At 35.2% G+C, this 14,696-nt stretch overlaps 2 protein-coding genes across 5 annotated transcripts in view; both read right to left on the bottom strand.

Annotated features, from left to right (window-relative positions):
• LOC126702086 (uncharacterized) overlaps positions 1 to 2,518 on the bottom strand; it is a 61,304-nt gene extending 58,786 nt beyond the window's left edge. For both annotated transcript variants that reach the window (XR_007647649.1, XM_050400702.1), the window contains exons 1-3: positions 2,169 to 2,518; positions 1,940 to 2,083; positions 1,654 to 1,849 (exon numbers count right to left, since the gene is read on the bottom strand). Coding sequence is in view for 1 of the 2 variants with exons in the window: in XM_050400702.1 (XP_050256659.1) it covers positions 1,654 to 1,849; positions 1,940 to 2,083; positions 2,169 to 2,492 (664 nt within the window). In the remaining variant the exon portion in view is untranslated. The remainder of the gene's footprint in view (positions 1 to 1,653; positions 1,850 to 1,939; positions 2,084 to 2,168) is intronic.
• The window catches only part of LOC126702087 (uncharacterized), a 62,100-nt gene that overhangs the window by 23,201 nt on the left and 24,203 nt on the right, over positions 1 to 14,696 (bottom strand). The gene's annotated exons all lie outside the window — the stretch shown is intronic.

Genomic DNA, 14,696 nt, shown 5'->3' with positions numbered 1-14,696 from the left:
AGTGAAGATAGATTCCATCTGTAGTGTTCAAAATTTATAAGCTTGCATTTTCTAACCAGAAAAAAAGGAAAAAAAAAAAAAAAAAAAAAAAAAAAAAGGCATTTGCTGGCCAAAAACAAAGTATTCAAACAAGAGAATATATCAAAGAATCATATAGGTAAGACATGGATCAAACAATAAAATATAAGCATATGTAAACCAGTGTGGTGCTGTTTACATTGTAAACATATTAAAAAGTGATATGTGAGATTCCTTGGTGATTTCAATTATTGGGAATTGAATTTTCTTCATATGTTGGAGTCTAATACTCCTACTGTGAGTGGGGACTGTGTTTGGTGGAAATTGAAGAAAAATGGGGGTTTTGATATTCATTCTTACTATAACGTGCTAAGAGGGTCTATCTGTATCATCTTTCCTTGAAAAAGTATTTGGAGGGTTAAGGCCCCTATGCAAGTTTCCTTTCATGTTTGGATGGCGGTGTGAGGGAAGATATTGGCGACAACCTGAGGAGAAGAGGTTTTCAAATTGTGGCCAGGTATTGTATGTGTTGAAATAGTGGCCAAGTAGTGTATCATCTTTTGATTCATGTGAGAGGGTGTATTAGTTGTGGTGTTTTGTCTTTAGATCATTTGGAGTTTTTGGGTTTTGCCTAGAAGGGTGCTAGATTTTTTATTGGATGGATATATTGGTTGGGGCATCTGACATTTGGAATTTGACACCATTTTGCTTAATGTGGTATTTCGAAGGAGTGTAACAAGTGCACGTTTGAATCAGCAATTAGGTTTGCTTGGAATCAACACCCGGCACTTCAAAAATTTCCAGAACAAAATTCCAACCATCAAAATCTACCTTAAATCTTTACTAAAGCCATTTTAAATAGGCTTCCAATGAGTACATCAATAAGGAAAGTAATTAAAAAAAAAAAAAAAATCCCACAAAATCTTTAGTCAGATAAAGATTTACATTGGTGAAATTCCAAAATTCGAGATTTCAAATTAACAATATTCTTGGTGCATCATGGTGCCTGCAACACTGGAACATAAAAGTAGTAACAGAATATAAATCTGCAATAGCTAGTTATAGGGTTCTGAAGATGACAACCAAAACATAAATAACAACTAAAGTGGCTTAGTGGCTCCGGCATAACAAGAATTTGATTGAGAATAAGTTTTGAAACTAGTAGTTTTTGAGGTTAAGCCTAAATTCATCAAAATCCAAAAGCAAATAAGAGAAGGTAGATCTTCCAAATAAAATGTATACAAGGTTTCAAATACATCATAACTATGAGTCCAAGCACAATAAGTTCCCAAAGCATGATAACAGCTCTTTTAAAAACAGGGTAGTTTTCAAGTAATCATTCAAATAACAGAGACGATGCACACATGCTAAAAGGTTGAAGCCACAAATCTAGACAAGTCAAGCAGGAGCAATTGCACAATAGATTAAAAGACGTGTATTATTAGAGAGTAGACCCTTTTCAAACATTCCTCTCCAACTAAGTTAACTCAGCATTGTAGCCTCAAGAATGCATCAAGCAAATTAATACAAAAAAGAAATTGCAAATGTAAAACATTATCATGCTTTTCCTAGCTAATGCATGACTTAGGAGCAGTTTCAAAGGTTTATTTGATGGAGCATAGAAAAAGAAATTACCTTGCTTAGAGATAGAGATGGGCTTTACTCTAGTAGATATGACCTCTACAAATCCAATTCCCCTCCACACTTTAGCTTGAAAGGTTTCAATAGTAGCAGTAGAAGCATCCTCAGCCTTGAAGGTAATATAATACATGAGGCCGGCAACGCACTGCACATTTGCCTTCACCACCTCCTTGAACTTAAAGTTCTTCTTCTACAAGAAATTGTCCCAGACACAATAAAGCCAACAGCAATAACAATAATAATAGAGGTAACTAATTAAGGGGTTTGATTATGAAAAGACCTCATCAGTGTTGTACTTGTGGATTGCTTCCATAGAATATTCACCAAGTTCTTTCTTATCAGCATCATCAATGACCCCCCTGAATCCCATCTTCTCAATTCTACCGCATGCGAAAGAGTGGGAGAAGTCGTCAACATCAAAGCCCTGTGAATCAGAAAGAGAGACGAATGAGACAAGATTCATGGGAGCATCATCACGCACAAACTCACTATATCCGATGATTGCTTACCCCGCTCTCTTCAACCTGTTGATGATACAAAGCCAATTCTGCACGGGTCATATCAGGGAGCTCACCAGGAAAATAATCTTCATCGTCATCGTCATCGTCACTAAGATATGGGACGGCTTGTTTTTCTTCATCTGTCTTCTTCTGCTTCTTCTCTTGAAGTTCGTCATCCAAAGGTAAGCCAACTTTCTCGCGATAGGGGACGTCTTCTTCCTCTTGTCTTTCTTCATCTGTCATCTGCCAATTCTGCTTCTTCTCTTGTAGTTCCTCGTGCTTTTCTTCCAGCCTCGGGACAAGGACATCAGCAGTAGCAGCCGCCATAGCCATTTCAGATGAGATCAGAAATTTTTATTTTTTACGATGATGAATAAATAGATGATCTCACACTCACGTGTTGTTTCTTTTAGCCCTATTCTCATTTCTATTTACTTTACAATTTTACCCTTTGTGGCTTCGGTTCAAAGTTCAAATTCAACCCATTTGTCGCAGATGGTATGGGCCCTACATTTGTGTGCACAAAGGACTATTATTATTTTCATTTAATTTTTTCATTTTTCCTTTTGTAGATTCTTTGAAGTTGGGTTATTTCAGATTAATTAATATGTTCACTTCGACATTTATGTTGCTATTTGAAAGGGAAAAAAGGAATAGAAAAGGTTCATAAAGATTATCATTTTTAATTGAATATGGATAAAAACAAAAGTGGTGTTTTTTAATTGGAATGAAGAAAAATCTCCTAAATGAAAATGGTGAAGGTGTGTAACCTAAATAGTTGGGTCGATTAATAAGTGGCATAGTTGTCAATAACATTCAATACACGATACATATTGAGTGAAAAAAATACTGTATCATAAATATATATTGAACATATTTGTAAATCGCACAATACATAGATGTATATCGTATTAATCATACCGTAAATTATATGTGTCATACTATACAAGCAAAAAGGTATCCTGAGTAAAAATTCAGTCGTATGATAATCAAAGTAAACTTTCCCTTATCCCGTGAAAAGTTTGAGTCACAACATCTAAGACATTCACATGCACATTCGAAGAGAGACCCATCGTTGTCTCTCCCTCATTGCATCCCTAGATTTAATATCTTATATATATATATATATATATATATATATATTTACCTCAAATTTCATGAACATTGCTAATCATTCAAGCAAACACAAGAAAATATATTAATATCATGAAGTAATTAAAAACGAACCTGAAGAGGAAGAAATCTACCATCGTCCAGGGGATGGACAGTTACAACAAACATTAAACAAGTTTCCCATAAATGACACGGATAATCAGTTAACATGCCAGACAAGTAAAGGTGTAACCGACGGACCAACAGGTAGAAGATCATTGAAATCTCTAACATCCCGCCATTTATTGCCAATGGATCCAGAGTCATAAAGAAGGGCATTTAATCCCATAAATAGGGAAAATGACCTATAAAAAAGACACAAAGAATAGACAAAGGTATTAAGGTACACAACAAATACACAAGAGAATTTTAGCCTATATTGATTTTATGTACGATTGAACTTTCATCTTTCTGACTAGAGCATCAGAGACTCTTTATCACACACTACATTGGTGTGCCCCAAGTTTGCCTATTCTTTTAGCAAGATCCGTACTGTTGCTAGCTTCACATTATCCATCTGTATTGGCAAGGAGTTCAACTGAGAAAGACGAATTCATACTTCATCAGTACCTATATCTTGATAGGGTAAAGGTAAAGCTAAAAGTCTCGTGAATAAAAAATTAAACACAAGATAAACAATGTAAGCTTTTCATCTCCTGTGGAAAGTGCGAATAATAGCATCCAAGACTTTTGCTTACACATTTGAATAGAGACCATCCCGTTGTTGATCAACATCTTCATGCATATCATGCGAGACATTAGGCTGTTATATAAATCAAATTTAACTTATTGTTGAAAAAACAAAGAACAAAATATGAAAATAAGAAAAAAGAAAAAAGGGCATAGTGTAGAACTTTATCAAAGTTGCTAAAATATGCTTATATATGTGTCAAGTCATTTCATTTGATAAAAATAGGGGGAAAATTACCAACTTTGAGGTGTGACTTTTAAGTTTTAAGTAAGCTGTGGGATACTTTGTTTTGAAAAAAAGATTTGTTTGTCTGGTGTATATATATTTTATCTCCTTAGCAAATTATTTGTCCAGGGTTATATATTGTACTATTTACTAACAGGAATGGATATTTTAATTCATCTCAATTTTTATGGCGTTCGGTCCTAATGATAACTCTATTTGAATATTGTTGATGCCAATTTTTGTGATGATGATGTTGATTATGGAAATGATAAGGATTATACAAATATGCAATACCTTAAAAATAATTAGTTACACTATAACTTAATGGTATTGTAAATTTGTAGAAATTGACTACATTGTTTTTGTGTGTTTATTGCAAATTTTTAGAATATGCTCTTAGATTAGGGTTTATCACACATCGCACACATATTTACCATGTCTTTTTTATTTCAATTATTTTGATCTATCTTTGCATGCTTAGTGATGATGCACAATTATTATTAGTGAGCTGATTGTCCACGAGTGCTCCAATGGGATACATGAGGAACAAGAAAACCAAGAACTCATAAAAAGCATCGGCGGGGTGCTGGCCAAAGACTCTCTGAAGGTTAAGTCAATGAAGAAAAGATCACCAAGAACTCAATAGTATGAGAGCTAGGAATTTTCTGCGTACCTTAGGTATGAGGAGGCTTGGTGCTTTTTTAGTGGCAGAGGAACAACCAAGATCCCATGAACATAGGATTTTTCCTTGTGTGGAAGATATGGAGTTAATGCTTAGAGATCCCAGGGCCTTTCTTCTCATATTGGGAAGACATAAATGTGTGAATAGGGTCTTTGAGCATAGCATGCAAGTTATTTCCATGTAGGGATTTATGAGTGGTGAGCATACAAGGGCTTGTGGATCCCACAGATCAACCATCGGCCTTATGTCTTCATCTGTCAGTTTTGCTTACCTCGTTCATGGGGTTTGTCATTGCTCGTTGGCATGGTTCTACCTCTATCCATTGTTATGAGTCAAGGCCTTTTGATCCATCGGTTATATCGATAATCGCTTGGTAATGGTAGGGTTTCTAAAGGAAGACCGACTCATCGGGATCCGACCTATGTAGTCCGACGAGTCTATGACATTATAGGATCCATCCCATGTAGTCTGACGGGTCCATAACCTTATAGGACCCATAGGTGGAGTCTATAGATCCCGAAGGGCAACAAGTTTTATAGGTCCAAATAAAAATGTCCTTATCAACTACCCCTTACTTTGTCGTTTGTCGGGACATCCGATGGGCTACAGAGTATCTAAAAAGAATCTTCTCGTCATTAATTAGTCATTCTTGGAGTTTTATTTATTAGAGGTAAAAAGGTCTTTTGAAGGAGGTACAAGACACGTGGCGATTCATGGTTGGTTAATGTGAGGGATTTCACAATTCGCTCCAATACCAATGGGCTTGGTCTGCGATCAAATGCTATAAAAGATTTGTGCCCCCTCATCCTTCACCAATTGGTCGTTGGATAGATTGGTAAGGCACACGGTCCGATAAGTGGTATTAGAGCCTAGTCATAGGTTCAAGTCGTTGGAGCCGCATTGTGAGGGAGGGATTATGAGGGATTTCACAATTCGCTTCAATACCAATGGGCTTGGTCTGCGATCGAATGCTATAAAAGATTTGTACCCCCTCATCCTTCACCAATTGGTCGTTGGATGGATTGGTAAGGCACACGGTCCGACAGTTAATTCAAATAGTCACATCCCTTCTCTTATTCAAACCAGAGATCTTCTCTTGTCGCCCCTTAGCTTTCATTGCTCTCTTTGTTCTTTCATTGGCTCTTTTTGGTTTGAACTCTCTACTGACCTATCCCATATTCGGATTTCTACGTAAGTTCCTTGCCCCCTTTTCTATTTATTTTATTTCATTTTGATAAATCTATTGATCTTATGCTTAGGAGTGAGTGAGTAGATTATCAGTTTTCATTCGTCGCTTGTAGGCAAGAGAATGTCAGAAAGTAGTGAAGCGACAAGTGAACATTCTGTGTCCACCCGCATGGAATCTGGTGATGAGGAGTCTCATTCATCAGGACATGAGTATACATCTAATGAGCTGTCTATCTTTAAGAGGGAGTCATCGATAGATTCTCCTTTGGAGGAGGAGGAAACCAATCGTCGGGGCAAATTAGCAGAAAAATCATCCTCCCTAGCATATGGTCAGTCAATATCTTCCCAGTGAGCATGACGAAGGAGGTTTTTAGCAAGCTTAGGCCTCGGTTCCAGATACTCGACGACATTCCCATAAGGAAGGCTGTCAAAGGGGAGAAAGGCCTTCATTGCGGGGTTAAGGTTGCCTCTTAGCCATCTCCATCATCAGTTGGCAGATTATTTAGGCAAATCCATCTGTTAGATAACCCCTAACGCCTAGAGGACTTCATAGGTGCCAAGGTGTTATGAGGGCAACTAAGTGGGTCAACCGTTCCCAAACAGTTGAGGAATTCTTTTAATATTACAAATCACAAAGATAGCCTCGTCTTGGGGTTTCTATAACTTTGTTTGTTGTCAGGCTACCTTAAGGTTAGTGTCTGGGATGCTTGACTCCAACCATATGCGGAAAAGTAGATTTTTCTTTGTCCAGGGGATTAACTAGGTGTGCAAACCTGACGGGCAAGACACCGTGGGCGATTTTTATAATCATGCCTGGGGAATTTTGAATAAGTCTGATAGGTCGTTCGTCACTCCTATTGATTTGTTGGTTTTTAATTTTCATCAAACTAACATGCTCTATGTTATTTTCAGCTAAAGAATTGCCAATGGATACCCCTGAACAAGAAGATTTCCTCAGGCGCGTGTTGGACATCCCTTTCACACAAAGCTCCTGGAAGAGGCTCGTCACCCTTGATACTCTCCACACCTACTGTGGTGGCCCCGTCCCAATGGATTAGTGTCTTTGTCTGATGACAGAGCTATCATCAAGAGTGGATGCCATAGGTTGAAACTCTCTAAACAAAAAAATTGCGTAATGTGATTTACAACTTTGTCTCTAAAACCCTTACCAATAGACTTAAAAAAAATTTGCCAAAAATTATGAGAGACCCACAAAATACTTTTTTGCATGGAAAATTAATCATAGATAATGTTGTAGTGGCTTCTAAGATGATGCATCATTATGGACACAAGTGGGGGAGTCGCCACCTAGTTATGTGGTCTAAGAATTATAAATATAACGTCCTTTCAAGGAATGACCTTTTGATCTTACTATCAGAGTATGGGTTTGGAGTTTAGGTCCTCTCTTGGGAAGGTGTTAAGCATCCAAGATCGACCAACCCTGAGGTTGGCCTCCCATCATTGTGTCTTACATCTTAACCTTATTAAAAGCATGTTCAACACTTGCATCTATACTCACACACACACTAACATACATCTAAGCATACAACATGGCATCTTTATCCCAAAACAACGTACTTATCATCCTAAAGCAAGCAAGCCAAATACAAAAGAAACCCTAACATGTAAAACTCTATCATGAATCAAACAAAGTAGCCACGCAAGCATGGCAATAAACATGTCATCATAGCAAGGAAATCATATTATAGACAAGGCGATACACATATGTCAAAGGTGATTTCTCCAAGAAGTTTAACTCCATAGATATCTTTGGTGAGTGATCTTATTGATAGTACAAATAAGTGCTACAATTTAGATTTGATTAGAAGTAAATTCCTCATTTTTGAAGCTGAAATTATCGAAGGGATGCCTCTAAGCAATCAGTTTCCAGATGATAAAAAAATCTAGGTGTGACTTCCAATGGTTTCTTCACATTAGAAGTAGTGCTTATAAGATTGCTATGGACCATAACAAGAATGACCAAGCTGGTTCTACCTCTAACGGGGGAGATACGCATTCATTTTTTAGGAAGCTTTGGAAGATTAATGCCACTCATACGGTGAGACACAATGCTTAGAGAGCTGCTCGAGATATTCTATCAACAAAAGCAAATTTGGTTCATTGTCATGTTCTCCTGGATGATACTTGTGAAGTGTGTGTATTAAAGTCTGAATCTTTGGTTCATTCTTTCTGGGAATGTCCTAAGGCTCAAGAAACATGGCAGTTATCTAATTTGTTTCAGTCTTTACACTTATTGCACTCTCAAAACTTGGTTGATTTTCTTTGGTATTTGTTAATGGAGGCTTAGTGGTCTGGATAGGATGTTGTTATGTCAATAACTATTGTTGGGGTACTTTGGTCAAATCGGAATGATGTTTTACATGGTGGCAAAAGAAAAAAATGGTTGGCAAGTGTTACATTGGTGTCAGCAGTAATTAAGAGAGTATTAGACTGCAATGGAGGTTTCAATGAAGGATCATTAGGTTTTAGAGTCAAAATGGCTTCCCCCAATTGGACCTTCCTATAAGGCTAATGTGGATGGGGCTATGTTTGAGATTAAAAATGAAGCTAGTGTGGGAGTTGTCATTAGAGATCATGAAGAAAACTTTATTGCTGGGTTGAGCAAGAAGTTTCAGTTTCCTTTTGATGCAGTTGAGATTGAAGCTAAAGCCCTTGTAATTGGGTTGGTCTTTGCAAGAGAAATCGGGATTAAAGATCTTGTGTTGGAAAGTGATTCTCCTCCAGCTCCAGCCTTTGTTGCTCATATGATTTATGGAGGTTAGCTTCTTCTTATAAGTTTCGTAGTGTAAGATTTTCTCATATCCACAGGAAGGGCAATGTTCTTGCTCATATTCTAGCGAAACAAGCTTTATGTATTCATGATTTCATTGCTTGGATTGAAGAGAATCCTTATTCTATATAACAAGCTCTTCTCCAGGATGTATCTTGATAGGAACAGAGATGAAAATTAATAAAAGACTTCCTTTGGGTGGAGGACAAACCATTATACAATTGAAAATTCCTCCACACACGGCCTAATGCCATTAACGTTTATTTAAAGAGAAACGTTCTCCTAAGATAACTAGATATAATTACTAGATAACTATTCAAGTAGAGATAAGATACCTGGATAATTAGGACTACTCAAATAATGATAAGATAACTAGTAGAAGATATAAGAATAAACAATAAGTACTCTTAAAGGTTGGGTAACAGTAGGACTTTTATGAGACATTTACATGGTACCCCCCCCCCCCCAATGAAGTTGGACCCTGCCCACAAGGTTTGTCATCCCAAGCTGCATCTCCGCTGCCTTCTAAGAATGCTTGATGTGGACAAACTTCAATGTCAAAGGCTTGTGAAGTTGCACAGCAATGTCCTGATGTGAACTTCTCATTGCAATTGAAGCATAGCCTTTTCTCCCTCCGCTGTTGCATTTCCTCTGAAGAAATTTTTTTGGTACTTCCAGTTTCGTTTGTTTGACTCATTGGTCTAGGTGTGTTGGTTGGATTGGCACTCTATTCTAACAAGGATGCCTCATTTGTTTGTGGCTGATCTACAATGTTTTGTCGTTGTTGTTTATCCACACTCTCATCCCTAATTCTGGCTAACTCACTAGCCTTTGAGAGTGTTTTTGGTTTGAACATACAAATTTCTAAAGCAATATCATCTTTCAGAACACCCATGAATGCTCCCACCAATGCATTTTGAGGCCAACCATTGACCTGATTAGCTAGTCTCTCAAACTCTTGCTGGTAGTCCCTAAGTGTCCCCCTTTGACATATTCAAGACAAAGCCTCATCAAAATCCTCCACCTCAGTTGCCCCAAATCCGACCAGCAACTCCTTTTAAAAATTTTTCCAAGTGATTTCAATCTTCTCCTCGCGATACACCTTCTTCCTTTGTTGCCACCATTGGTTCACATCCCTATCCAAATGAAAGGCAGCCAACTTGACTTTAAGATCTTTAAATATCCCTGTAGACACTTGATTTTGCAACCATGATTTAATTAAGGAGAATGACTTGAATAACCATCCATGTACCCCAAAAATCATAATTTCATCACATGCATCATTTTGTCTTTGCATTACATGCATTAATTCATTCATTGCATATCATAAAAATGATCTTGAGATTCTAACGATCGCAACGGTGTTTCCAGTTTTCAAATCGGACCATCAGATCGAAAGATCTCACATGATCAAGTTTGCACAGTCAACATGCATTATGTCTAGGTAGGATCGACCACACATGGTCTATTTAAATTAATTCTAATTGGTTAAACAATTAAAATTAATTAAATAATTCCGTGATTGGTTAATAATTAGTGTTTAAAATAGGGATGCATGCATGGGAATAAAAGGGATGATTGGATAACATTAAAATTGTAGATGATCTGAACTTTATCCAGATTTATTTTAGGGTAGTTATCTACAAGATAATTGTTCTTAAAAAGCCTAAATTATCCAGAAAAGAGACAAAAAAAAGTTGTAAATGGAGGATGAAAACGTGTCTAGGTACAAGGACCGGCCAAAAAACCCTAAAAGGAGAGACCAAATGGCACCTGAACACGAAAATGCGTTCGGCCTCCAAGAGCCAATTCCCATGTTTCGAGTTTTGGCCCAACGGCCTTCAGGTGACAATTATACATACCCTTTTTGATCTTTTCGCAAAAGGATGCATATGAATTTAAACCCTCATCGTCCGTACTTATTTTTTAGGATCCTTAGGCCTCTATAAATAAAGACTGAACTTCATAATTCAGCACCTTTTTTCTACGCTCTAAGAGGCATACGTTTTGGAGACTCACAAATTGCTGAGATTAATTGATTCTTTCTGAGATTTGCTACAAGAATTAGGGTTTTTAGGTTTTAAAGATAGCTAAACAAGTTTCTTTGAACCCTAAAATATCCTCTAAAGAAAAAGATTGCTCCATACAAGAGGTTGTTTTCTGATTATGCCTTTTCTTTTCCTGATGCTTCTCTTATTGTGATGATATCTGTTTGTCTATATTTTTAGTTTAGTTTTTTTTCATATCATGAGTTGTTGATTTATTATGTCAAAACATGTTCTTAATTTCTCTCCTTATTGTTATGATCTCTTTCTTAGTTCCCATAATTTGCATATGATCAATGCTTTTTCTTGAAATTAAAAAACAGATCTACATCTTTCTTAGATGTAGATCTGAATTTTTCTTAACCAAAAAACGGATATGCATCTCATTTAGATGCAGATATGAATTTTTCTTAAAAACGGATTTGCATCTCATTTAGATGCAGATTTGAATTTTTCTTGAAATAAAAAAAGATCTACATCTTTTTTAGATGCAGGTCTGAATTTTTCTTAAATAAAAACAGATCTACATCTTTCTTAGATGTAGATCTGAATTTTTCTTAATAAAAAATGGATCTGCATCTTTCTTAGATGCAGATCTGAATTTTTCTTCAAATAAAACGGATTTGCATCTTTCTTAGATGCAGATCTAAATTTTTCTTAAAAATGGATCTGCATCTTTCTTAGATGCAAATCTGAAATTTTCTTCAAATAAAACGGATCTGCATATCTTTCTTAGATGTAAATTTGAATTTTTCTTCAAATAAAATGGATCTACATCTTTCTTAGATGCAGATCTGAATTTTTCTTCAAATAAAACATATCTGCATCTTTCTTAGATACAAATTTGAATTTTTCTTCAAAATTAAAGGGATCTACATCTTCCTTAGATGCAGATCTAAATTTTTCTCACATCAAAACTGATTTGTATCTTTCTTAAGATACAAATCTGATTTTTCTTAAAACATATGCAGATTTTTGAAATAAAGAAAGAGATCATGAATTGTTGTTTTGTCGTTTGTTTTGTTTGAGTCATGTAACGTGAAATTATTTTCTGAATGAGATCCTCTTCATAAAAAAAATGTCTTTTTCAAATATAGGAACAAATCTGATTTTTTCTATTACATAAAAAACCATTTTTTTTATCTCTTAAAAAACAGATTTGAACTTTTTAACAAACCAAAAGACTTTGTGTTTTATTAATAAAAACAGATCTGACTTTTCTCTTCCAAAACCGTTTTTTTACACATATAAAAGTAGATCTGATTTTTTTTACAAACCAAAATCAATTTTCTTAGTCACCAAAACAGATTTGAATTTTTTAAACAAAAGAAGAGATCTCATTCATAAATAAATTTGTGTGATTTGATTTATTAACATGTTCGACACATCATTCATGACATGCATAACATAGTACATTAGTCACAATAGTCTAGAAGAACAGACTCTATCTAGGCGGAATGGGTGCTTAACACCTTCCCATTCCACAACCTAGCCTCTGGATTTAAGTATTTGGTTAAGTAGATCTAGTCTTATCTTTGTTTATTTTGGGTAGAATGTGACTAGGACAAAAAGCCATGTACATTTGGTAGATTGTAACTAGGACCCAAAGCCGTGTAAAGTTCAAATTTTCAAATTTTGTATCTTTTTTATTCAATCAATGAAACAAGACAATTTAGTCATATATTTGTATATTAGTTTTTCTTATTTTTTGTACATAAAAAATAAGTGGCGACTCTACACCACTTACCCAAAAAGAGAGGTGCCCTAAAAGGTAGTCGAATCTCTTTTTTTGATGGACGCGTCTCTCACAGTCCCTTAGTAATCAAAATATTGCATTACATGTTCAAGCCAAACTGTTGGATCATCACCCAAGTACTTTGGAAAATCCCGCTTGGTGGGTTGTGGTTGATCGTGGATTATAGTTTTGAATCCAGTTGACTGATTTGATTTCTCTCCAGTGTGTGATGAGGTCTTCCACTCATCTGATTTTGGGGTTAAAAGAGAATTTGATTTGTCATGAGATTTGGGTAGCATCTCTTTAATTTCACGCATGGATGAACCAAGAGATTGGGACTCTGTGGTCATCCTTTGTATGCTCTCTTTCAGCTCTTGCATTTCACTCTCTAATTTCTCAATTTGGTCCTTGTTGGTGGCCAATCTCTAATACCAAGTTGATTGGAACAGAGATGGAAATTAATAAAATACTTCCTTTGTGTAGAAGACAAACCACAGTACAATAGCAAATTCCTCCACAGCTGGCCTAATGGCATAAACGTTTATTTAAAGAGCAACAATCTCCTAAGATAACTAGATATAATTTCTAGATAACTATTCAAATAGAGATTAGATATTTAAATAACTAGGGCTACTCAAATTAAGATAAGATAACTAATAGAAAAGATAAGAAGAAATAATAAGGACTAAGGTTTCGTTTGGGAGTTCATAAGAAAATGGAATGAAATGTAATGTATTTAAGTAAGGGAAAGAAATGCAAAAGAAATGAATGAAATTGAATTAAAGGAATGCAAAAGAAAGGAATGAAATTGAATTAAGATAATATAACTAATAGAAAAGATAAGAAGAAATTATAAGGACTAAGGTTTCGTTTGGGAGTTCGCAAGGAAATGGAATGAAATGATCATAAATGAATGGAATGGAATGTAATGTAATATTTAAGTAAGGGAAAGCAATGCAAAAGAAAGGAATGAAATTGAATTAAGTATCCTTATTTGGATGTTAAAAAATAAAGGAATGGAATGAAATGCAAATAAATAGAATGTAAGTAATCTTGTTTGGGAGTAACATAGAGGGAAAGGAATTGATCATTTTATAAAAATATTACTATTAGACCCCATTTTAAAATAAAGAGCTGAATATATAGGAGTATTTTGAGAATTTTATTAAAAAATTCATTAAATTTAATTTCATTCCCTCCAATTCCTCCCAATTTAGGGGGAGAATGAAAATTTGAAGTTTTAAGGGAATAGAGAGAAATGAGTATTCCTTCATACCCATTCCATTCCCTCCCAATTAAACTCCTAAACGAGAGAATGGACTTTCCATTCAACCCATTAAAACTCCCAAATAAGGGAAGCGAAGAATATTCTAAAATTATTCTCTTTATGCAATTCCATTCCCTTCTCCTAAACGAGGACCTAAAGATTAAGTAGCAACAAGACTCTCATGAGACATTTATGTAGCACCTTGTCATATTTATTGCGTTTTCTTAATAAAGTTGTTTGTGTGTTTATAAAAATAATAATAATAATAATTGTTCTCTCTAGGGCTAAGCTTTTGTCAGTTCAAGTTAGTTTTCCAGCCACCCGCAACCCGACACAAAATTTCGAAGGATAAAACCCACCTAACTCGAAGATTTTGGTCAGGTTTCAGGTTGGTCTTGGGTCACCTTTTTTTTTTTTTTTTTTTTTTGTCCCTATTATTTAAGAAAAAAAAATCAACAAAGTTTAATCTTAGGATACTTTCTATAATTAATTTTCAGGAATAGTCAAAATAAATTAGATGTTAATGGTAATAGTTAAATTTTTATTAAATAAAATGTGCTATTTTTTATATTGGAAACTTTCTATAATTGATTTTCAGGAATAGACAAAATAAATTAGACGTTTATGGTAGTAAATAAATTTTCATTAAATAAAATGAATTAAATAGAATAGTCTATTTTTTATATTGGATACTTTATATAAAATGTTGTAAAATAGTTTGTGTTTGTAGCATTACTCTTGATTTGAGTAATAGTCTTCAT

This window comes from Quercus robur, chromosome 10, assembly GCF_932294415.1.
Source record: "Quercus robur chromosome 10, dhQueRobu3.1, whole genome shotgun sequence".
Classification (NCBI taxonomy): Eukaryota; Viridiplantae; Streptophyta; class Magnoliopsida; order Fagales; family Fagaceae; genus Quercus; species Quercus robur.
Note: the sequence above shows the minus strand (reverse complement) of the source record. Positions and strands in the feature narration are given on the sequence as shown.